The sequence below is a fragment of the Bubalus kerabau genome, chromosome 9 (assembly GCF_029407905.1).
Source record: "Bubalus kerabau isolate K-KA32 ecotype Philippines breed swamp buffalo chromosome 9, PCC_UOA_SB_1v2, whole genome shotgun sequence".
NCBI classification, from domain to species: Eukaryota; Metazoa; Chordata; class Mammalia; order Artiodactyla; family Bovidae; genus Bubalus; species Bubalus kerabau.
Window position 1 is genome coordinate 42,036,849 of NC_073632.1, and position 25,670 is coordinate 42,062,518.

Genomic DNA, 25,670 nt, shown 5'->3' on the forward strand with positions numbered 1-25,670 from the left:
AACCTAAGCTACTAGCGCTCTAGAAGATTGTACACTTATTCACCTGTATACGTATAAACATCTTATTAGACTTAGAAAGGATCTCAAGAATTGATTTGGTTCAGTCCCTTCCCTTCCAGCAGATAAGGTATCACTATCCCAATCTACAGATGCAACAGTTGTATTCCAGAAAGACTAACCAATTTGCCCAGTAAGTGATGGAGAGGGAGGAACAGGTCTCCTGTCCTGGCAAACTACTATAATATGTATCTCTTATTGGTTAAAAAAAAAAATAGTCTTCTTAATATTCATCTTTATTGTTTCTATTAAATTTGAAAGACCCATAATTTCACACGAAATGGACTCTTCCATGATTGTAAGATTACCAGGTAAGCGACTGCATTTTAGATGGTCAGATTCTCTGGTCTCCTTGAAAGTCACCTTGAACTACTGGCAGTTGGTCCATTGCCCAGTAAGTAGCCATTATTTTGCTTAAAAGATAAAGAAAAACCCTCACTTTGCTTATTTTGACCAATGAACCAGTTGTTCAAGTGAATGTGGCAAAAATCAGGCATGAGACTATATATATATCAGAAATAATGAGGATAAAATAGAAAACTGTCAAATTTTAGAAGTGAAAATTTAGGTAGGTCTTCCCTTTTAGAGTTTAGATAATAGATCTACAAATATAGCTTACAGCCTTCCTTCCTAAAATGGGTTTTGAGTACAAAGGTGTGATAACAAAAAGACATAGATGCTGTCCTGGTAGTGGAACACAGGGGGAACTTTCTAGAATAAACTTTCTATATCATAGCTGTAAAAATGTTTCCACTATGGACATGCCACAAATAACATTTATAACACCAATGAGGATACAATATGTGTCCATCTTTCCTTGGGCATGGCAAGATGACTCAAGACCTTCTTGCCTGGGCTTCCCCCCTACATGGTAACAATTTATAAAGTTTTGTTTTTTTTTTAATCTTGATTCCCAAAAGATCAGATATTTAAGCTTGAAGAAAGAGGAAGAAGCAGTGAAAAGTCCCTGGGTATTATACAGAGGGAGAAAATTTTAAAAACAAAACTTAGAAATGGTGAAAATAATGATAAAAGACAAGCGGTGCAAAGAGGAAGGGCAAAAATAACATTTATGAGCACTTATTTTATGAAAGGCACTGTGCTGAGTACTTAGCTTGTATTATCATATTTAATTGTCATATGTGTCCTTACAAATCTCAGAAGTAGCTGCTATCTGAATGCAGATACAAAATAGCACTCAAAGGTATTCATTTTTGCACAGCTACTAAGTAACAAAACTAGGATCCAAATTTTGATATGACTACAATTTTCATATTTGTAAAAAAAAAAAATCAGGCTAATATATGCACTACAAGACCATCAGTGAAATTTCAAAACGAGAAATTGTTACCATGATCAGATAAATTGATTTCGGAAATAGCATTTCAGATGGACTGACATAAACAAATATCAGAAGAGAGAGAAAAAGATGAAGGGATTACATGGAAATTTTGTCCTTATAAAAATAAAATATTTGAATTGTGAAAGGTGCTATGATTAAGGTTTTAATTCAATACCTCCTGATCTGCCTTCCTCATTATCTTCATCCACCCTGCCTCCAAGGAAGCTGTAGTTACCTTGCACGTCATTACCCATGCAGAGAAAGCTGGGGACTGACATCTCTCTCCAGTCCCGACATGAAGGAATATGGATGTGTCTGACATCTTCATTTCCAGGAATGACGCCAAATAGCTTCTTTATACGCTGCAGGATGAGGAGCCGTGAATGCTGTGCCGCGGCTTGTTCAAACAGCTCCCTCTCATTGTGGAGGTGGTTGGTCCAGTAGCGGTGCTGCAGGGAGGTGAGGGGTGAGCAGCACCTCGCCAAAGAGTAGGAGACTAGGGCAGTGATGGTTGCCAAGGTGATCAGAATCCAGCCCAGCATCTTCACATAATTATTCAAAAGAAAAACAGAAAGCATCAATATATTAAATATTCAAGAAACAACCATGATGGGAGGGATCCCCACAAATCTGAGAACTAAAATATGGGTAAGAAATTTGCTTTTCTAGTCTTTAGCATATTGACAGGTGCTATTCATTTGATCCTGGGTGCAGGTGTGACACAGGATATAGGCCCAACCATTTTCAACTTGGCTTTGGGATTACCAAGGATTTTTGGATTTGGGAAATTTCCAAAGATTTTGAGTTGGGTTCTAGATACTGTCCTGGAAGTGGCAAACATTATAACCTGCCTATTATCTTTGCATAAGGGACATAAACCACATTTTTTATTTTAGTTTAAGCATCAGGCGTAGGCTCATACATTTCTTTGGACACTTAATAAATATTTAATAATGATAGTGATGAAAATCATGATATAATAGATAATGGTAGTTTTATAAGCTACCAAGCTCAATGATGTTCCAGCAAGTATTCACTGACATTTCTTCCCAAATTACTATTTCCTTTTATTTTTTTGTGACTGAAGAAAGTTAATGAGCAGACTCTCATGCCCTTAAATGTGCACCACCTATTGTTTTCCTTTTCATCTTCCTCTCCCTTCAAATAATCTTTTGCTGGCCAGTTTTATGGTTGGTTTTTGAAATACACTTTGAAAGGAAAGTCAACTAGATTTTATTTGCAACTATTTAGTTTCCACTTTTAAAGACTGACAAATAACAAATAACTGTTTTCTATGCTTAGAATCTTTTTTTTTTCTTTTCATTATTCTTTTTTCAATATTTAGTGGTTGTTATGTAGAGTGAGACAGATGGGCTGCACACATTTAGGAAAACCACCAGTATGCAGCCAGAATCTAAATGGTGAAGATCTGTTCCACAGCTTGTGATTCACCAACAGGCCTGGAATCACCAGTGTGTGCACAGCAAGATAGCTTCACTCTAGAGAGGCTGAAGCCTACAAAGTGATACTCATCATGTCATGATTTAACTTATTAGAGGCCAGCATGGTTGAGGAAAGGTCATCGCAGATGCCCATTAATTCATCAGCTATCATTTACTGAGCCCGAGGTTGACCTCCCACCATGTGCTGTACATACTGCTTGGTTCCTGGGACACAGATCCAGATAATTTTAGATACAGTCTCTCTTTCCAAATCTTTAAGCCTAAAGAGGGAGACAAAATATAAAGCCAAGAAGTAAACCCCAAGTAAAATGGGGTAGTTTTGATAGGTGTAAACACAAAGCCCAAGGAAGGACAATGAAGACACATGAACTTGTTTAAAGAGAAGAGTGTCAGGGAGCACTTCCCAGGAGAGATGATGAGGCTCAAACTTAACTTATTAAAGACAAGTTCACCAGAGGCAAGAGGTTGAGGAGAATTCCAATTAGGGAAGAAGTCAGAAGAAGAAGCATGTGAAGAGCTGGAAAAACCCCAAGAAGTTAAATTCACAAGGTCATAGGAATCATATGGGGAAATGGTCAGGGGCCACATATTGAAGGATATTGTATGTCAGGTCAAGAATCTGGATTTGTGCTTAGGCTGGTAAAAAATCACTGAAGGACTTTATATGGGTGACAGTGCATGGAGCAGGGGTAGAGGGAGGGTTCATCATTCAATTTGCAGTTAGATGATTTGGGCATGGGTATAGAAGGTATTGAAATGGGATGAAATAAATGTCCAGAAGGTACAGGCAGAGACAGGATTTAAACTTAATTTGATCTGGTGGTTAACCCAGAATTATCCGACAGAAAGATAGTACATATTCCTCAAATGAGATTGGAGTATGAGGTAACTGTAGAAGGTGGGAGGGCAAATAGAAACAGCCCATGGTCTTTGGCTAGCTTGATAAGCCATTTATTAGCTCTATAAACTTATGAAAGTTATAAACTCTTTGAGTTTCAGTTTCCTCATCCGTAAAATGGGGTTGATTATACCTACCTCTTAGGATTATGAAGATTAGAATTAAGATATAATGTATTCGTACACTATAGGATAAGCATCTCAATAAATATTAGTGGTCAATAAATATCACTTAGTTGTGTCCAACTCTGCGACTCCATGGACTGTAGCCCACCAGGCTCCTCTGTACATGGAATACTCCAGGCAAGAATACTGGAGGGGGTTGCCATTCCCTTTTCCAGGGGATATTCCCAACCCAGGGATCGAACCCTGGTCTCCTGCATTGCAGGCAGATTCTTTCCTGTCTGAGCCACCAGGGAAGCCCAAATATTGGTGGTGTTGTCACTAAATCAAAAAATCCACTTGCTCATGGTACTCAGAGTTATAAAACTGTCTTTTCACAGAAGTCTGTGTATCATGAGACAAGATGTTTTATTTTGACCTTAAGAACATCTTACCATTGTGTATTATACCTTAATTTTTTAAAGCAAGAACATTTTTTAACATCAAAATTGTCCCACTGATTTTTTCACTTTTCACAGCTCCTCTGCTTGACATTTAAGGCCAGTATAAATAGGTTCAGACAAATCCTTTCTTAATAAGATTTCTAATTTTGTTTCAACTGGTCCATACATAACAATTCAATATTGTTGTGTTGACAGTAATTTTTTCAACTAAATATCATCAGCACTTTTAAATTTCAATAACTGAAAAGTGATGGGTCAAGAGAGGCCTTTGCAATAAGTAGTTTAAAAATTAATGTGTTTTTCTCAATATTCAATAATAACCTATATGGGAAAATAATCTGAAAAACAATAAAAGCATAGATAGACGGGTATGTATAACTGAATCACTTTGTTGTATACTTGAAACTAACACAACATTGTAAATCAACTATGCTGCAATATAAAATAAAAAGTAAATTAAAAAACATGAATCTGTTCTTACGGCATTGCAGTGATTTGAAACGTGTTTTTCTCCCAAATCCCTGGGAGAAACTGATGAACACCAATGATTCTTTCTGTACTGACAAAAATGTACTTTTACATCTTTAGATTCAACATATAAACCTAGTAGGTTTAGGCCTTCCCGTCACTTGACTCCACTCCCTCCCACAAACCTATCTAATGACACGAAATTTACAACTATCATCAGTGTTTATTTTTAATTATAATTAAGCCTCTTGTAATTTTAGATGTGATTTAAATATATAAGAATGCATATTTAAGAATATACATGCAGAAAGATGGGATTTAGTAATAATATTTTTAATAACAATATCTAAAATTCCCTGTTGAAGAAAAGTTATGACCAACCTAGACAGCATATTAAAAAGCAGAGACATTATTTTGCCAACAAAGGTCCATCTAGTCAAAGCTATGGTTTTTCCAGTAGTCATGTATGGGTGTGAGAGTTGGACCATAATGAAAGCCGAATGCCAAAGAACTAATGCTTTTGAACTGTGGTATTGATGAAGACTGTTGAGAGTCCCTTGGACTGCAAGGAGATCAAACCAGCCCATCCTAAAGGAAATCAGTCCTGAATATTCATTGGAAGGACTGATGCTGAAGCTGAAACTCCAATAGTTTGGCCACCTGATGCGAAGAACTGACTCATTGGAAAAGACCCTGATACTGGGAAAGACTGAAGGCAGGAGGAGAAGGGGATGACAGAAGATGAGATGGTTGGATGGCATCCCTGACTCAATGGACACGAGTTTGAGCAATCTCTGGGCATTGGTGATGGACAGGGAAGCCTGGAGTGCTGCAGTCCATGGGTTCGCAGAGTCAGACACAACTGAGAGACTTAACTGAAAATTCCTTGTTTTTAATATATAATAGATTCTGAACACAGTACTGAGTGCTTTAGATGCATTAACTTGTTTATTACTCACTCCAACCCTATATGACAGATCATATTAACAATATCTCCATTTTACAGCTGAGAAAAGTGAAGCATGGATAAGTTAAATAACTTGCTTAAGGTTTTGCAGGTTAATACATGGTAAAGCAAGCCTCAAATGCAGGTCTGCTCACTCCAAAGCCCAACATCCTAACCATATTTATGCAGCCGCTCAGTAGAAATCTAACTGATGAGTGGCATCCAGTTTGTGTTCTATAATCAGACAATATGAGAAGCAGCAGAAATGGAAAATATTTCCAATGATTGTAGTTAACATGAGATTGCTGTTGTTCAGTGGCTAAGTCCTATTCAGTTCTTTTGCGACCCCATGGATTACAGCCTGCCGGGCTCCTCTGTTCTTGGGACTTCCCAGGCAAGAACTGGAGTGGGCTGCCATTTCTTCCTCCAGGGGATCTTCCCTACCCAGGGATCAAACATGCATCTCCTGCACTGCAGGCAGATTCTTTAGCATAGAGCCCCCAGGGAAGCACCAGTTAATACAGGATAGCAGAGCTGAAAATAAAAAGCAAGAACTTACCTGTGACTGGTATTTGTGTAGAAGAGCTACTTCATCTCTGACCGGGATCATATTGGATGGAACTGATCTGCAGCATGGAAACCCGGCTAGGATCTCCTGCTGTTCGCCGGCACTAATATTGTCAAACGCTCGGTAACGGTCCACAGATGCGAATTCACTTGCTGCACATTCGTAGTACGTGCCTGTCAGCAGGGTCATCGCCAGCCACGTTAATGGAGCAACAAGTGCCCTTCCGGTGATGCTGAAGAAGCGAAGGCAAGCCAGCTTGCGCTCCAGGAGGCTGATTCTCCGGAGCTGAGGGACACAGCTGCAGCAGTATTCACTGGTGATTGTCCACGTCTGGCTTCTCAGAGCAAAGCCGGCAACCAGAAGGATTAAGGCAGGAATGATCAGAAAAGCAGAACCATAGTAGAAATTTTTCCCAACCTGACAGGGACAATTGAATGTGAAAGAGGAGAAGAGTTGTTGCCCACAGATAGTCAAAGCAGCAATTAAAGTGTTGATAAATGTTCCACTTCTCTGCAGAGAAGATACAATGTCCCAGAGAGCTGGGCTCATCTTGAGAAGCTCCTTCACAAATCAGCTCGTAGCCCTTTCTGATCATTAGACTCCACCAGCTATAACCATTTTATGGGATCTTACTGGTTTAACTGGTTGTGTCAGACGACCCAACATCCTTACATGTTTAAAGGATTCTAGCATCTTTCCTTGTGTACTTTGTGAATCCTGAGCTAATAAATGAACTTCAGAGTACAGCCGGAGGGACCTGAGGGAGAGTTTCATCTGGCTTGAGTAACAGGGAAAACTTCTTCAGTATAGTAAAGTAAAGTAAGGTCGCTCAGTCGTGCCCAACTCTTTGCAACCCCATGGACTGTAGCCCACCAGGCTCCTCTGTCCATGGGATTCTCCAGGCAAGAGTACTGGAGTGGGGTGCCATTTCCTTCTCCATCTTCAGTATATCTTTCTACTAAAAAGAGGATGACTTGATTGCAAAGCAAACTTGCTGCCATCTTTCTATGTGTTCCTTTGTGTGACACAAAATGCTTAGCACCAGCAAATACAGTATTGAAGAAAATCAGAACATTCTTACCTTTGTACTAGTCCAAGATTTTGTTACTATAAAATTATAGCATAAGGAATCATGGAAGTTATCTAATACTAGAACAATAGAAATTTAGGTCTGTCTGGAGCATCCATAATTTCAGAGTTCTTCCATATAGATTCCAAAAGTTTTCCCAAAAGAGACGATCAAGACCTAGGTACCCATAAAGTCAAATCACAACAAAAACATTCTACCTTTGCATAAAAATATGTTTGTGTTGACAGAACATAATATAATAATGTGTTGTCTTAAAAGTTAAGTTGCAAATTTGTTAATATGCTATCATTTGTTATGTGAAAATATATTTGAGTAATTAATAAAGTTATATACATACAGATAAGAAATTATATGATAACACATAAAATGTCTATATTTAATCATCAAATGCTTTTTGTTTAAAGAGTGGCTTTTTAAAACCATATTGCTTTGGCTTATAAAAATGAATAAGATACAAATTCCTCTTAAATAAATCTCAGCTGGCCTTGGTTAAATATATTATCAGTGAATTGAAACATAATGCTGAGGAGCTGACCCAAAGTGCAGTATAAAAAGATAAAGAAATAAAAGAGTATATTTTAAAAAGCAGTTGAAGGGAATAGAAAACAGATTAAGCAACTCCATGACCTGTCTAATAGGAGTTCTGGAGGGAAAAATGAAGGAATAGACAATATTTGAAGAGAAATAACTGAGAATTTTGCAGAATCAAAGAAAGTCCTCACATCAGGAAAGTGTTGTCTATTTTAAATAGTTTCACTAAAGATAAATTCACACTGGACACATCATATTAAAACCGCACAGTGTGAAAAACAGAAAGTCTTAAAAGCTGTCAAAAATAAAAGATAGATAACCTATCAAAAAGTGGCAATATATTGACAGCACACCTCTCATCAGTAACAATAGAGACCAGAAGACAATGTCTTCAGAGTTCTTAGTACCAGCTAAACCATCATTTGAAATAGAGCAAAATAAAGACAGCACGCAGAGATTAAGGGAATTTACCACCCATAGAACCTCTTTAAGAGGATTATTAAAGGATATGTTTCAGCAAGGAGAAAAATAAACTCTAAGGAAAGACATAGGAGCAAAAAATAATGATGAGTACAACTATATTTTAAAAGTTCCTTTATTTATTAGTTATTTCTATAAATAACTACATTTTATTTCGAAAGATACAAATAAGATAATCCATGGTTATAGTAAGATATCACTACATATCTGATATAATGGCAAAAATTAAAAAGGTACTCCATACCAAATGTTGGTAAGGATTGTAGAGCAACTAACTCATATACACTCTTACACTCATGTTAGGAATGTAAAATGAAACAATCACTTTTGAAAATTGTCAGTTTCCTTAAAAGTTACCTGTATATACCTGCCATACAACATAACTTACTTCCTAGTTATTTACTCAAGAGAAATGAAAGCGTACGTCCACACGAAAACCTGTACATGAATGACACAAGTTTTATTTACAATAGCTGCAAACTGGAAACAACACAGAAGCCATCCATAGGCTGTTCTATATCCATGTAAGGGAAAGCTACTCAGAAAAATATGAGGAATAAGCTATTAATATATACAGTAACAAGAATGAAAACAAGAATTAAAAATAATTTTATAAAGGGAAGAATTCAGGCAAAAGAATACATAATGTATGACATTTATATAAAATCCTTGAAAGTGTTAATTAACCTCTACTGATAGAAAGCAAACTAGTGCTCACCTAGAGAATGGTGGAGAAGAAATAAGAACAAAGGGGTTGCCAGGGGCATGGGAAGACTGTGGGGGAATGTATAAATTTGAACCACGATTTTAATTTGTGGAGGTGACTGAGTAATGACAGAGAGGCCAATGCCATCAAAAGGAAAATTTATTACTTACATTCATCAAGAGAAAGGGGCATGCCAGTCCATGCAGGGCCACTTGGGGAAGCACCAGGTTGGGCTGGAGGCAGAAAAGGAGGAGGGGAAGCCGAAGCCAGAGCGTTCCCTGGGGTTTCTGTGGGAAAGTCAAGGCAGGTGAAGGGAAAGAGCTTAGAACTGGCTAATTTAAATGATTCTGGTGGCCTTCAGGGCATGGGGGATGTTGCTATTTGTCTGATACGTGGTCCTGGGTTGATTAACAGCAGAGGAAATATTGGCTTGGTGTATGAGAGTTAGATAAGAAGGTGGGTCGGAGTACGGACTCTGGGTCACGCAGGAGATACAAACTATTTAGCTGTTAAATTGGCTGTGCAGTTAATGGATGCAAATTAGACAAAAAATCAAAGAAAACACAGTTATAAAACCGGAGTGATGGATATATTAATTATGGTGATTAATTTGATGGCTTCAGGGGTGTATACATATGTCAAAACTCATCAAACTGCAAAATCACTTACGTCTTAATAAAGCAGTAACAATCTTAAGTATAATTATTAAACAATAGAAACACAGTGCATAGATCACTCAGAAAAAAGGGAAATAAAAAAAGACTAATGATAGGAAAAGAAATAGTAAATAGAGGAAAAAGGATGGTAATCAGAAAACAGAAAATAATGGTAGATATGAGACCAAACACATACAATAATCACACATACAACATTTTAAAATAGCTAACAATTATTGAGTGCTCACTACATGCCAGGTAAGAACATTATCTTATTTAATTTCCATAATAATCCTATGATGAGGTACTAATATTATCCTCAGCTTCTTTACAGATGAGAAAAGTGTACTGTGGAGAGATAAAGGAAATTGCACAGGGCCATGCAGAGATGAGGGAAAGGGCCAGGACCAGGACTCAGGTGGTTTGGCACATGCCTTTAACTACCACACCAGAGCTGGGGTAAATGCATCTACAGAGATTAAAAAATAGAGTCATGCCACTCACAAGTGACACCCCTAAAACACACAAAGCTTGAAAACTAAAGGTGCTGAAATGTATACCCTTGGAAATAACATTCAGTTCAGTTCAGTTCAGTCACACAGTCGTGTCTGACTCTTTGCGACCTCATGAATTGCAGCACACCAGGCCTCCCTGTCCATCACCAACTTCCGGAGTTCACTCAGACTCAAGTCTATCAAGTCAGTGATGCCATCCAGCCGTCTCATCCTCTGTCATCCTCTTCTCCTCCTGCCCCTAATCCCTCCCAGCATCAGAGTCTTTTCCAATGAGTCAACTCTTCACATGAGGTGGCCAGCCTACTGGAGTTTCAGCTTTAGCATCATTCCTTCCAAAGAAATCCCAGGGCTGATCTCCTTCAGAATGGACTGGCTGGATCTCCTTGCAGTCCAAGGGACTCTCAAGAGTCTTCTCCAACAACACAGTTCAAAAGCATCAATTCTTCGGGGCTCAGCTTTCTTCACAGTCCAAATCTCACATCCATACATGACCACTGGAAAAACCATAGCCTTGACTAGACAGACCTTTGTTGGCAAAGTAATGTCTCTGCTTTTCAATATGCTGTCTAGGTTGGTCATAATTTTCCTTCCAAGGAGTAAGCGTCTTTTAATCTCATGGCTGCAGTCACCATCTGCAGTGATTTTGGAGCCCCCCAAAATAAAGTCTGACACTGTTTCCACTGTTTCCCCATCTATTTGCCATGAAGTGATGGGACCAGATGCCATGATCTTCGTTTTCTGAATGTTGAGTTTTAAGCCAACTTTTTCACTCTCCTCTTTCACCTTCATCAAGAGGCTTTTTAGTTCCTCTTCACTTTCTGCCATAAGGGTGATGTCATCTGCATATCTGAGGTTATTGATATTTCTCCCAGCAAACTTGATTCCAGCTTGTGCTTCTTCCAGCCCAGCATTTCTCATGATGTACTCTGCATAGAAGTTAAATAAGCAGGGTGACAATATACAGCCTTGACATACTCCTTTTCCTATTTGGAACCAGTCTGTTGTTCCATGTCCAGTTCTAACTGTTGCTTGTAAAAGTGAGCTAAAGGCAAAAAAGTGTTAAAAGGGCTAATTTTGAAGACTCAATCATAAGAAAGGAATGATCCATTATGAGATATGACAGTCATCAACTTGTCTATGACTGTATTACTGAAATATATAAAGCAAAAATATCAAATTATAAGGAGAAATTCTTATAATCAAAGAGATTTTTAACATATTAGAAGTGATCAAATAAACATTAGGAGATAAACATTGAAAGGATATAAAAGATATGGAAGAACAAAATTAGTGAGCTTTGTCTAACATCTAGTATTCCATACCCTAAAAATAGAGAATGCACTATTTTTATAAGTTCTCTATAAATCACTTGCTAAAACATACTGATCATACACAAGATCACAAAGGAAATTTCAGCATTAATGTCTAATAACAAGGAAACAAGTTGAGAAACCATGGTAAAAGAACACTATAGAGTAGGAGTTGGCAACCTATATATAATTCAGGGACCAAACTGACCCACTGCCTGCTTTGTAAGCTTTTAAACCAATAATAATTTTTTTTAATGGTTTGAATTTTTTTCAGTATTTTGTGACGTGTGAAAACTACGTGAAATCCAAATCTGAGTGTTTATAAAGTTTTATTAGCACGTATCCACACTGGTTCCTAATTGTCTAGCTGCTTTCCCACCACCTGAGCAGAGTTGAGTAGTTTGTGACAAGAGTCTGTGTGGCCTTAAAACTGAAAATGTTTACTATCCAGCCTTTTATAGAAGAAGTTTGCTGAGCCTCTGTGAAAAATAAGTAAACTAGAATGAATGGTATGAATAGAGATAAAGCTTCAATAATTTTTCAGAATGCAAGCTGTATGATACCTGCAGCATGTTACATTCTGTAAGTTTTAAAATAAAATAATATTATATATTCTTTGTGGTTACTGACATCTGTAGAATTTAGAAACATGTACAGAAATAACAAATATCAAGTTTCAGTAGTGGTGACCACTGAGGAGGAAAGAATAAGATTAAGAAGGGTACAGAATATTTCAACTGTATCAGTATTGCTTTAATGCTTAAAACAAAAACTGAATTATATATAGCAACTTGTTCAGTAGAGCTTGGTAGTAAGTACTACATCTTCCTTATGTTTATAATATAATGTTTTAAAACTCCATTTAATAGACTATATGGTAAGAAAGTGGAGAAGGAAATTGTAGGCCACTCTTTCAAGGAACATTGATTAGAAGTCATTATTGAAGAGTCAAAGACTTGCTGTAAAGAAATGTGTTGATTACAGATTCTTAAATATTTATTTGCATTTACTATTGAAAGAACTGACTCTGTCTGCAGTACCAGCACATACCTTGTCAATGATCATGAATGGTCACATCCATGGATAATAATTTTCTTTGGGGCTTTATAGCCAAATGGTGTCCTTGTTAGTCTGCTGTTGCCTGTCTGAATGAAAGTGAATGTGTTAACGTTTCAGTCATGTCTGACTCTTTGCGACCCCATGGACTGTAGCCTGCCCAGCTCTTCTGTCCATGGGATTCTCCAGGCAAGAATATTGCAGTGGATTGCCATTTCCTTCTCCAGGGTATCTTTTCAACCCAGGGATCGAACCCAGGTCTCCTGCATTGCAGGCAGATTCTTTACCATCTAAGCCACAGGGAATCCCATTGCCGGTCTAGCCAACGTAAAGCATCTACCCCTTGGCAGGAATACCCTAGCTCATTCACAGAGCACACACTGGTAACACCGGTGTGGGGAATCAGGTCTGAGAGACAGCGCTGTTCTCAGAGGCGTAGGGATGCTGAGCAAATTAACACTGATTTTACATAAAGAAATTCACTTAAACACCAGAAGCAGGCTTAAATAGAAAAAGAAGCTGCAAAAAGATAACAAGCCCCCGGACCAGATGTTATAGTATTTGGAAGTGGCTTTGCCTTGTCTGAGAGTTTGTGGATGAGCTCAGATAGTAAACATTCTGCTGACAAATCAGTAGGTGTCCTCCTCTTTGCATCTCCTCAGTTCTCGACTCAGCTGCCCGGGGAATTCTTCAAAGGCCCGTATAGGGGGTGGCCTTACTTGGTGAACAAGTAAGTTCACCACTTACTTGTGGTGATTGGCTGCTGTGCAGATAAGATGAGATTGATGAATGTGTCATTTTTCCAACCCAGGCTCCAAATTCAGTCCTCAGTTACAGAAAAAATACTTAACGAAAGAGGGAAACTTTCCTCTCCTGCATTATTTTGAAATGATTCATCTTCCTAATTTGCTGCCAAGGCAGAAAAGTAAAATCATACAGTCCAGGGGGTCGTCAAAGAGTCTGAGCCGACTTAGGGACTAAACAACAACAACCTGTTTGAAACACAATCTCTGTGCCTCCCTCTCTATTTAAGTGAAGGATGGTTTTACATAAAAAAGAAAGAGCCTGGGGAATGCAAGGCTCGCTCCGATCAGAAGAGCTACTAAAGGCAAGTAGATTTCATGGTCTGAACACCAGAGCTGTGCTTGAGTCAGTTGTGTTTTTGCACAGGCCCGCCAGGCAGGGGCTCCTATCTTAAGCCCCGTGGTCCTGGCTGCAGGGGAGGGAGACGGGGGAGACCCAACCATCTGGGAAAGAGCTGGGGTTTTCTTTCTTTCTTTCTTTATTTTTAGTTGCTCTGGGTCTTCATCGCTGCTCACGGGCTTTCTCCAGTTTCTGCAAGCAGGGGCTACTCTTCTTTTCAGTGGGTTCCCTTTATGGCGGCTTCTCTTGTGTGGAGCATCCTCTGGGGGTGGAGGTGATGGGCGGCGGGGATTGGGGGAATTGTAGCACATAGGCTTTAGTTGCTCCTTGGCATCTGGAATCTTTCCAGACCAGGGATTGAACCTGAGTGCCCTTCATTGGTAGGTGGATTCTTATCCACTGGATCACTAGGGAAGCCCTGGCTTTTTCTGATGAATCTAGGATGTCCTGGATTCTCACAGCGGCCCTGATGTCACCACAGCATTGGTTTAGTGAAATCAGTTCCTGTATCATAATTTGCCTCCCACCAAGTACACAGACCTTTTCTGTTTTTCTCTGGATCTTTCATCTAGAACCCAGAATTATCCCCAAATTGGGCCCTGCAATATACTGTCAGCATACCTTCTGAGATTTTGTGAGTTGACCTCTAAAATATTTTGCTCTAACGTAAGTAGCATATGAGCAGTGGAAATAAAAAAAGACATTGCTGATTTGGAGTCAGCAGATTTAGTGCAAATTCCTCTTTGTTATCCACTTTCCAGCTTGTTGTTCAGTCACTCAGTCGTGTCTGACTCTTTGTGACCATATGGACTGCAGCACGCCAGGCTTCCTTGTCCATCACCAGCTCCCAGAGCGTGCTCAAACCCATGTGCATTGAGTCGGTAATGCCATCCAACCATCTCATTCTCTGTCATCCCCTTCTCCTGCTTTCAGTCTTTTCCAGCATCAGAGTCTTTTCTAATGAGTCAGCTCGTCACATCAGGTAGCCAAAATATTGGAGCTTCAGCTTCAGTATCAGCTAATCTTGAACAAATTTCTTAACTCTCCAGCTAACCTTCAACAAATTTCTTAAGCTCTGACTTTTAGATTTCTACCCTTTAAAATGGTCATGATTACAGTACTGAATACTTCAAGGGTGTAATTAAATTAAAATGAGACCAAATGGCTTAGTGTGCCAATGCAGGAGACACAGGAGATGTGAGTTCAATTCCTAGGTCGGAAGATCCCCTGTAGAAGGAAATGGCAATCCACTCCAGTATTCTTGCCTGGGAAATCACAAGGATAGAGGAGTCTGGCAGGCTATAGTCCATGGGGTCACAAGAGTCAGACACGACTTAATGACAACCACCACCACCAAAGAAAATGAAAAACAGGTTGTAAACTGTGCAGTTTATATAAACATAAGATGTTATTAAAATCTGCTACTGAAAAGTCCCACACTTCCCAACCCAGCAAAACTGCTCTTCCTGATAATGGTATCCTGGAAGAAAAGCACTAATAGAAATGCCTTCAGTATTGCAGCATTCCAGTTGATACATCACCTACGAAAACCATCTACACTAATTCATGTTTGTATAGCACATGATAATGGAGAAGGAAATGGCAGTCCACTCCAGTATTCTTGCCTGGAGAATCCCATGGACAGAGGAGCCTGGTGGGCTACAGCCCATGGGGTCGCCAAGAGTTGGTTTGTAGCACACATCATCTCCTTGATACAACTCTTCTGTGAGGTGGGCACAGTTATTGCCATTTTCCAGATGTGAAAACAGATCCAAATAGCAATCAAATGCCTGGCCCATGGTGACACAGCCAGTAAATGGTAGAAGCGCAGCTAAGCCTCGCCTTCCAAAGCCTCCTAGGCTCTTAGAACTACGTCACACTGTTCTCCAAAGTAGTCAGTAGTCTGTCACTATATAGCAAGAATTTTCCAGAACACATAAGGCTAATCGACTCAGGCGGTAAGAAATGGGGAACTACTTTCTCAAATTGAATTTTATGCTTCTATTTCTGGAAGAGTTTTGATCCTCTGAACCCTGCAGTTGTCAAGATGAGAAGGTTTCTTGTTTTTAACTTGAGGTATCTCTACTTCTGCATAAATAAAACAGCCTTCAATAGCTAATATATTAGGTACTTTCGAAAGAAAGCTAAGGGCTTGTTTTCTCTGCCAGAATCATTATACATTATTAACCTGTAGAACATGCATTTTGACCAACAGTTTTGTAAGAAAATATTATCACCCGAATTCTATCACACCTTAAATGGCTGCTTATGAAAAAGAAAAAGTTACCAAATTTGGATTTGTAATCACACTAAGTGGGGATCTTTCATACTTATTATTTGGGGGATAAAATGAAACCCATTAGAGTTGTCGATTAGGTTTGAATCCAGGATTTAGTGTCTATAAATTGCTGATCCTTTCTCGAATCCACACAACAATCAATACAAAGACTGAATAATGCTAACATTTAGATCTATCTTGGATTGTGAAGGTTTATGTTTGTGATTTTAAAACAATGCTTTGGCATGAGATCAAAACACCACTCTTATACTCCCTTGGGCCAAAGAATTCTCAGTAGCTGGTGCTTCTGGTCTGACTTTTCACTCTCAGCTTTTATGTCTTTAGTTTACAACTCGTCCCTACAAGTGAAGCAGTATTTGATTGCTGGCACTGTACTTGGCTATAAGACAGTCCTATTTGCGATTCTTTTCCTCTCCAGTTCATCAGAGAGCAAAAGCAGTAGAGTGCAAAAGTAGCACCCGTGTCTCAGAGCAAGGAGGAACTACAGAAGCAATACGAAAAGACAAAGATCGGTAAACTTTCGTCACCTGCCAGGCACAATGTCTCGTCCTGCACACAGAAGACCAGAATACCGTAAAATAGTAAGATCTCTTTATAAATATATTCTCAGAGATTTTTTTTTCCTGCTTTAGAGAAAATGTTTTCCCAAGTGATTTCTGAATTATTTTGAAAGGTGATGCTATTAAGTAGACTTTTTCAGTGGAGCAAAGGAAGTGTTTTGTGGAGAGAAACATAAATGACACTTCTGGGAATAGTTACAATGATCTTTTACATACTGTGAGAGAATAATCAATTCTTTATACATATTTTAAAAAGTCTTCTTTTCTGACTAATTATATCTACAGAAGTGTCAAATTTTTCTTCTATCTCTAATAGTAAAAGTAAAAAGATTAAGCAGTTCTTTGTATTTCATACTTGTAACTGGTTGTATTTCATACTTCATGAAATAGGAAATGAAACATATACAAAATAGATGATTATATATTACATTAAGTAGGAATAGGTTATCAAAAACTCAATACTAAAAAGATTGCCTTTAAACTATATTTTCTAGTCTTAAATATGATTATTATTGTGACTTGGTGTGGGCTCTTATCTTTCCTGTATATTCCAAGTTCAGAGTTATTTTTAAAACTATTTGAGGATTAGATTTGGATAAGTGTTGTTCTTTAACTCTCTTTTATTATGGTTTAGAGGTATTCAGAAGTTACAGATGTTAAAATTCATCATTAAGTTTAAAACTCTGTTAATTATTTCAGCAGACTCAAGGGCATTACATAAAAGTAACTCTGGGCATGAATACTTAGGATTGTATGACTAACCCACGCATACCCCAGTTGGAAACGGCTGTAGATGCCAGTCTGGAATCTTCATTTTTTTATGGGACTCCTCAAATGCTGAAAAATATTGTACGTGCTTCATATTATACCTAAGTCACTTAATTTATATATAAGTTAAAACACATTTTTATCTTGATATATCCAAAACCTCCTGAAATAATTAATGGTGTTCTATTTTTTATGTAAAAAAATATTGATTTTTATGTTTTCAAAACTGTGATGATAAATTTATGTTGATTTCTCTTGTGATCAATCTGAGACCCTTCTGGACATGTGTTTCAAGATACAGTCTTTGACCATGAAACAAAATGAAGAACACTGGCCTTTATGGGCACCAAGCTTGAAACTCAGCTAGAAGTAAAACATAGTTAGTATCCACCCACCAGAGAGAGAGAGGAAAGAAAAGAACATGCTTTTTTTTCAGTTTAGCCTTAATTATAAATGGGCACAATGTTGAAGGTATGGCACATAGATAGGTATAATTTTATCTCCTGTTCTCTATTTTTCAAATTCTTTTGTTTTACTGCTGGCAGCAACAACCACATTCATTCATTTCTATCTCCCCTTCAACTTGGCTTATTCTTACACTGTCATATTGGCTTTTAACAGTGATTTATCTTCTGCTGTAGCTCCTTATATGTAAGGCAGATATTTTCTGTATAATTTACAGGCAGTTCTTGTGATTTATGATTAGGTTCTTGGAAGGTTTAAATAAGAACGGAATTAAAACTGAATACATGATGACCCTTCAGTGGTTTGCTTAACAAATATTTTTGTTTAAATCACATGCTTTACATCATTGGTTTCCTACTAGAAATATTAATGTACTCATTTTTTCCTATGCCTGACGTGTGTACATTAGTGCTTAATGTCAATTAATGTATTTAATGTATATTCTACACATGTTTATGACATTTTGATTTAGCTTTTCAACAGAAGTTTTGTCCCTATGCACCATATACTATTTGGATTCTTTTGATTTATCATTTATAATTTAAATTTTAAAATTTAAATTATAATTAAATTATAATTTAAAATTTACAAAGTTATAATAAATATTCTACCCAATTAAAGAAACATATTTATCGTGATATAAACCTATTCATAAGAGAATGGACATTGGTGGTATTGGGTCAATTTTGGAAGCATTTGGATCAATATCATATAATGTTTCAAAGAAGTCACTTGGTTGAATAAACTATTTTATTGGTTTTCTGAGTCATTTCTACTTCTTATTTAAGAAAAAATAATTGAATACATATTATCAGGCCTTATCTTTCCCTCCATATTGTGCTACACAAGATACCTGAGCCTGTAGGTAAAAACACCTCTTCTAACCTGGAATCCATATTTGATCTTTCATGAAAATATAAGATTATGCACAAAATAAGATTATTTTTAACAATGGTACCCCTTCCTACCTCCCTCTCCCACTCACCTCTACTCCAGGCAGTGCCTTCTTTTGTGCACCTCAAAGAAAATTGCTACAGCAGAGAGGAGCCTGCAGTCTCAGACTCCACCTGGGCTCTGCCAATCATGGCCAGTTGGGCGAGTAACTCATTCCTCCTGAGGCCTCATTCCCTGCTCTAAAAGATTGAGGGAATTGTAGTAAATTATCTCAGATATCTTCTTCTATTTCTTTGTTTTCAATAGCAGATACAAAACAAAGAAACTTTTTTTTTAATTGGAGGATAATTGCTTTATAATGTTGTGTTGGTTTCTGCCATACAACGTGAGTCGGTCATAATTATACATATATCCCCCACTCTCTTGAGCCTACCTCCCACCCCTCTATCCACCCCTCTAGGTCATCACAGAGAGCCAGGCTGGGGCCACTGTGCTATACAGCAGCTTCCCACTAGCTATCTTTTTAACACATGATAGTGTATATATGGGGCTTCCCTGGTAGATCAGCTGGTAAAGAATCCACCTGCAATGCGGGAGACTCTAGTTCAGTTCATGGGTTGGGAAGTTCCCCTGGAGGAGGCATGGCAACCCACTTCGATATTCTTGACTTTCTTAATTTGTCCCACCCTCTCCTTCCTCCACTGTCTTCACAAGTCTGTTCTCTATGTCTATGTCTCCAATCCCTCCATCCAAATAGGTTCATCAGTACAATTTTTCTAGGTTCCATATATATGCATTAATGTACAATATTTGTTTTTCTCTTTTTGACTTACTTCACCCTCTAAACAGGCTCTAGGTTCATCCACCTCACTGCAACTGACTCAAATTCTTTCCTTTTTATGGCTGAATAATATTCCATCGTATGTCCGTACTACATCTTCTTTATCCATTCATCTGTTGATGGATATCTAGGTTGCTTCTATGTCCTACCTGTTGTAAATAGTTCTGCAGTGAACCAAAAAAACTTTTTAAAAGGGATTGATTAAACTTTGTGTTTTCTTTTTTCCATATTTTCAACATATCTTTGGTAAACTAAACCAAATTTATTCTCAGTTTTACTTTTCATTTTTAATTTATTCTGAAAAATATTACATATTTTAGAGATCTATAAGAAAAGGAAAAATTCTCCTTTTTTCTCTAAGTATAAAGAAAAACTCTAAATTTGTTGCTATAGTTGGATTCAGCCTGATGGTCTCCTTAGCAGATCTGAAACGTATTAGGGATTGTGCAGACTCATGAGACTTCTCACCCAATTTTTCCTTCCAAGTGAAAACATGGTCAAAATATACCAAAGGCCATTCTAGAACAATAAGAATTTATATTAGCAATTAGCATTTTAAAAAACTTCCTCCATGAAAACATATTGTAAGTTGTATAAACAAATGCATAGAAAGATGTTCGCATGTTAAGAAATTAATTTCAGAGCTCTTTTTCCCCCAGCAAAGTATCCAAATATGGGTACAATTTGTTCTCAAGAGTGAAAATTACTGCAGTCGTCAGACACAACTGAGCACACACACTTAGTGGGGAAGGGGATGGAAGAAAGGAACAGATGATCTCAAAGGCTGCTTCTGGCTAGAAAACTTTTTATAAAGGACCAGTAGTATATTTCCCATAACTTTGCCAATAACATAAAGCTATCTCTTTTTCCCCAGAATAAAGATCTCTTTGTCCTCACCTATGGAGCTCTGGTTGCCCAACTCTGTAAGGATTATGAAAAAGATGAAGATGTGAATAAATATTTAGATACAATGTGAGTAGACGTCTTTTATTCTTGTGGAATGTAGTTGGTCTTCCTCTTTTGACTTGTCTTGCTCCATGTTAGCTGCTCTTCTATTTCAACAAATCCCATCTAGAGAGGAACATAATTTCTAATAACTGCCATTTAAGTTGCCATAAAGCCTAAAGCAATAAGAAGGGGCTTTTATTCCAAGAATATCAATCATGTGACACTTTCTTTTTTATTAGAAATCATTTATTTGCTAGTGTTCTGTAAGCAAATGACGTGGTAAAACTGAAATTGCTCTTTAAAGAATACGGTGGGTCATCACATTTCTTTTCAAGTCTTCTGTTCTAGCATAATTTCTTCCAATGTAAATGTGTGTTTATGTAAGCATAGACTATCTATGGAAGGATCTGTGAAAAAACTGCTAATAGTAGTTGCCTGAGAGAACTGGGGGGAAGGGCAGGAGATTATGGGTAGAAGGGAGATTTACTGTTTCTTACATAGTGTGCTTATTATCTGAACACTTTTAACATTACTCTGTTTTACTTAAAAACACATTAAATAAAGAACTCATTCCTTCCTTTTAAAATAAAAGTCCATTCTCCTTTATTAATAGACGTTTCTCCTACACTAATTCAGCCTTTAATTTTCAGAACAATTATATGATTATTACATTACTGCTTAACAATAAAACATCTATAAATATACTTGAATCTCTTAATTATGGATCCTTAAAAGGTTTCTAACAGCAATGACTGGAAAATTTGTACTAGTTAGAAGGTTCCATTAGAAAGTTTGAAGAGGAAATTTAGTGTAGATGAGCATTTTGGACCTCTTTTAAAACACTCATTATATTCTTGATTGAAATACAGAAAAAAGACATTAAGAAAAGCTTGAAAGATTTTTTTGTGAGCTCTTGCTTTCCTCCCTTTCTATATGCTTATCCTTTTTCTATCAGAAAGTTCTCTTTCATTGTTATAAGTTCTGTTCATTTTGGTCCACATATTCTTTTAAAAAATTTCTTAATTAGTCAGGAGGACTTCCTCAGCTAAATTGTCTGTAACAGTGGTAGCTTTTTAAGCTATTTTATATTTAGGTCACTCTTAAACACATGATAAAATATTTTCAGAAGTCAGATTATTTAACTTGTTAAATTTCCAGTGTTTTGCAGAACAGCAGCATAAAATGAAGACACTCATTTATTTGACACTCCCCCCCCCCAAAAATACCTATGGGTAGCTACTTGGGTGCGTATTTTAATAAACATGAATGAAATATTATTTAAAGAATGCATTTTGAGAGGCTGTAGAAAGGCCTTGCCATAAGAAAAACAATAATTCGCATTTGGATTTCTTTAATAGCTTCTGCTGACAGCATCTTACATTTTTAATTTGATATATAAAATATCTGCTTTGCAGAAATATACCGTTTGACCAAAGCAAGATATATACTACAATGACTACAACATTCTGCCTTTCCATTACCTGTCCTAGCAGCTGAGCCTGCAGATATGCATAATATAGAAAACACTGGAAACGTTTTTTTCTAAAATCCTGGTCCAACTATTTCTATAGTTTCTATTTTTTAAAAGTCTTTTCAACGTGAACTTCCTGCCTAGAATCACAAAGCACTTTTCTTGGAAGGCAAGTAAGCTAAACTGAATATTTCTGTCTACTCAGAAATATAAACAGATAACTTTTAGTAAATCACTTTGACATCAAATCCACCTTCCTCTCCCCGTGGACTGGTCACTGAATATCCACTCCCACACTTTTCAAGGCCTGTGGAACAAATATAGCCCCATACAGACTGTGATGTCTTTTGACTTGTTGAGCTTTCTGTTGCCCTGTTCAAATCGTTTCACTAGTCATGGACATGCGGCATGGACTGTGACATTAAAAGACTGATTTTGTGCCAGTTGGTAAGCAAAAACAATCTTCTTTCTTTTATTTCCACTGTTAAGTTCATAATTCCTCAAGTAGATTGAAAGTTTTAGGTCTGTCTTGTTGAATCTGTCTGCTCAGATATATTATCACATCTCAATAAAATGCTTGCAGAATTGTGCTTTGGGTACCACTCAAGCCATCTGCTGTGAGGTAGAGTGAACACATAATACAAATACCTTCTCCCAAGTCCCATACATTTAATTTCCCTAAAATTAAAAAAAAAAAAAGAACTTTCTGAACTTTTCTTTTTTTGTTCTTCTCACTAAACCAGTGTTCCAACTTCAGTGTAGCTGAAAACTAAATGGCACAAAAAAAATTATTTCTCCATTCCCTTCTTCCTCTCCTTCCAGAACCGATCCCAGACATACCTGCTCTCCTACCATGGAAACTATGCTAAGAAAAGATGAGCATCTAGGTACCACACCTGTAGCAGCCAAGTCAGCTAGAGCCTTATTCTGTTTCTGATAATGGCCAGTGATGAGAAAACTAGCTGCCAATGAGACACATTAGGCTGCAAACACCAACCTCTTTTAATTTTAATTTACACTGTCAAGTTTGGGTCAGCCTTCACTCCTCAGACTCTTTTGCTTAAAGGAGACTAGTTAAAATTTCCTGGATGAGTTGTGCTCTATGGGTCATAAGGCTGCTGCTGCTAAGTGACTTCAGTCGTGTCCGACTCTGTGCGACCCCATAGGCGGCAGCCCACCAGGCTCCCCTGTCCCTGGGATTCTCCAGGCAAGAACACTGGAGTGGGTTGCCATTTCCTTCTCCAGTGAGTGAAAGTGAAGTTGCTCAGTCGTGTCCAACTCTTAGCGACCCCATGGACTGCAGCCCACCAGGCTTCTCCGGCCATGGGATCTTCCAGGCAAGAGTACTGGAGTGGGGTGCCACTGCCTTCTCCGGGTCATAAGGACCCCCCTGCCAAATTGCCATTTGACTTGTCAACTTGGTTTACTTTATTATTTATTTACAAATGTCCTAACAGATGATTCCATGCTGAAACATGGAGGGACTTCACTGATGTCTCAAATATTATTTTCATAGGACACTCTTTCCCTTCCTCCACAGGGGATACGATATTGGAACACGGCTGGTAGAAGACTTTTTGGCTCGATCATGTGTGAGAAGATGCCACAGTTATTCAGAAATTGCAGACATAATTGCCCAGGTAAGTGCATTTTAGCTTTGGCAGTATGTTTTGAAAAATTTTGATTGGTCCTGTTTGATGGTTTTCTTCTCCAATTGAATGGGTTTCAACTGTTTTTGTTACTAGGTGCTAAGAGAAGGAATTCTGATCAAAACGCATTTTATTTCTGCACAGAGATAAAGCTACTGTGACCAGAGATAAATGCTGCCAGGCTTTTAAACATCTATTGATTTTTCTGACCACTTGTGGGGTGTGTATGTCCCACACTGGGAAAAATGTTTTGAGAAGGTAAACAGAAAGACAGTGTAAAAGGCAGCCTTATAACACATATAAGGGTATGGAGAAGGGGATAGCAACCCACTCCAGTATTCTTGCCTGGAGAATCCCATGGACAGAGGAGGCTGGTGGGCTATGGTATATAGGATCTCAGAGTCTGACATAACTGAAGCAACTTAACGTGCATATAACACATACGCCCCAAACTAATTTCTTTGCATAATCAGTTTTAGCACACGGAAGGAGGTAACCTTTGGTTAGCTCAGAGAATATTGGTATAGTCATTTTGTTCCCAGAACAATGTTTTCCCCAGAGGAAAAAATAAGCTTCCTGTAAAAGCATGTGCTCTAAGAACTTTCATAGCCCTTATATATAAGAAATAACTTTGAATCATCCAGCACAAGCTCAGATTTCTTGGATATAAGATTAGGAACTGAATCCTTAGCCAAAATTCATTTAATCTGCAGGTCTTATGGCTATTAACCTGGTGCTGTCTGTTTGTGGGAGCCCTAGAAAACAGGCATGGACATGAGATATTGATGGAGTCAGTAAGCTGCCTCCAGTTCACACAACTGACCAGTTAAGTCCATATCATTTTCCTTTTCTCCCATTCTTAATATAATTCTATGTTGTCATACTGACTCTTCATCTAAGTGGTGATAATGGTTTGACATAGTGCTTTGTGATTCTAAGTGAAATTTTACATACTTTTTGTCTTTCATTCTAAAAGTATCTCCATGAGGTAGACAGTGAAGAAATCTTGAGCTCCAGAAAGAATATGATAAAAACTGAATATAGTATATGTGAAAAAAATTATACCAAAAAAAACACAACCAAATGAAAGATGTTTTCACATATTATTATTATTACTTTCATTATTTTGTGGCTAGTGAATCATGTAGTTGAAATTAAAATCCAGGTCTTCCAGTCCTAGCGTAGTCAGTTTATAATACCACTAAACAGGTTAAAAAAATTCTCTTTCCATATTTGCAGATGGTAACTAAGATACTGAAGCAGTAATTTGAAAAATGAAATAATTTTTCACTCAATCACTGCTATGGGTAATGCTACAAGAATACTAGCTGTTTTAATGGAAAGTAAATACTTAAAATGTATAAATGTGCATGGTTGTATTCTATTTCTGTAAAAAAAAATGCCATTTGGATTTTGATAAGGATTGCATTGCATCATTAGATCGCTTGGTAGTATGGACATTTTAACAATAGCAAGTTTCTCCAATCCATGAATATAAAATGTAAGTCTATTTTTTGTGTCTTATCTAATTTTTTTTCATTAATGTTTTACAGTCTTCAGTATACAAGTCTTTTACCTCCTTAGTTAGGTTTAGTCCTAGGAATTTCATCCTTTTTCAGTGCTACTATAGATGGACTTTTTCTTTTTTATTTTTGAGGGGAGATAGTTCGTTGTCAGTGTATAGAACAGTACTGATTTTTGTATGTTGATTTTGTATTCTGCAGCTTACTGAAATTATGTATTAGTTCTAACAGTTTTTTGTATGATTGTTAGGATTTTTATGTATAAGATCATATCATCTGCAAAAAGAGAGTTTTACTTCTTATCCAATTGGGGTGTGTTTTCTTTCTTTTTATTGCCTAATCATTTTTACTGTGATTTCCAGTACTATGTCAAGTTGAAATAGTAAGAGCAGGCAGCCCTACCTGGTTCCTGATCTTAGAAGACAAGCCCTTAGTTTTCACTATTGAGTAAGGCAATG

At 37.5% G+C, this 25,670-nt stretch overlaps 2 protein-coding genes across 2 annotated transcripts in view; one reads left to right on the top strand and one right to left on the bottom strand.

Moving 5' to 3' along the window:
- Positions 1-1,554: 1,554 nt before the first annotated feature.
- CALHM4 (calcium homeostasis modulator family member 4) lies at positions 1,555-6,856 on the bottom strand. The gene is made up of 2 exons (XM_055591467.1): positions 6,299-6,856; positions 1,555-1,941 (listed from the first exon to the last, which is right to left on the bottom strand). Exons 1-2 carry the CDS (start codon positions 6,854-6,856, stop codon positions 1,555-1,557), a joined length of 945 nt encoding a protein of 314 aa, XP_055447442.1.
- Positions 6,857-16,632: 9,776 nt separating this feature from the next.
- Positions 16,633-25,670, top strand: part of TRAPPC3L (trafficking protein particle complex subunit 3L) — a 39,211-nt gene continuing 30,173 nt past the window's right edge. Inside the window, exons 1-3 of the mRNA XM_055535111.1 lie at positions 16,633-16,674; positions 20,496-20,593; positions 23,581-23,680. Of these exons, the coding sequence (XP_055391086.1) occupies positions 16,633-16,674; positions 20,496-20,593; positions 23,581-23,680 (240 nt within the window). The remainder of the gene's footprint in view (positions 16,675-20,495; positions 20,594-23,580; positions 23,681-25,670) is intronic.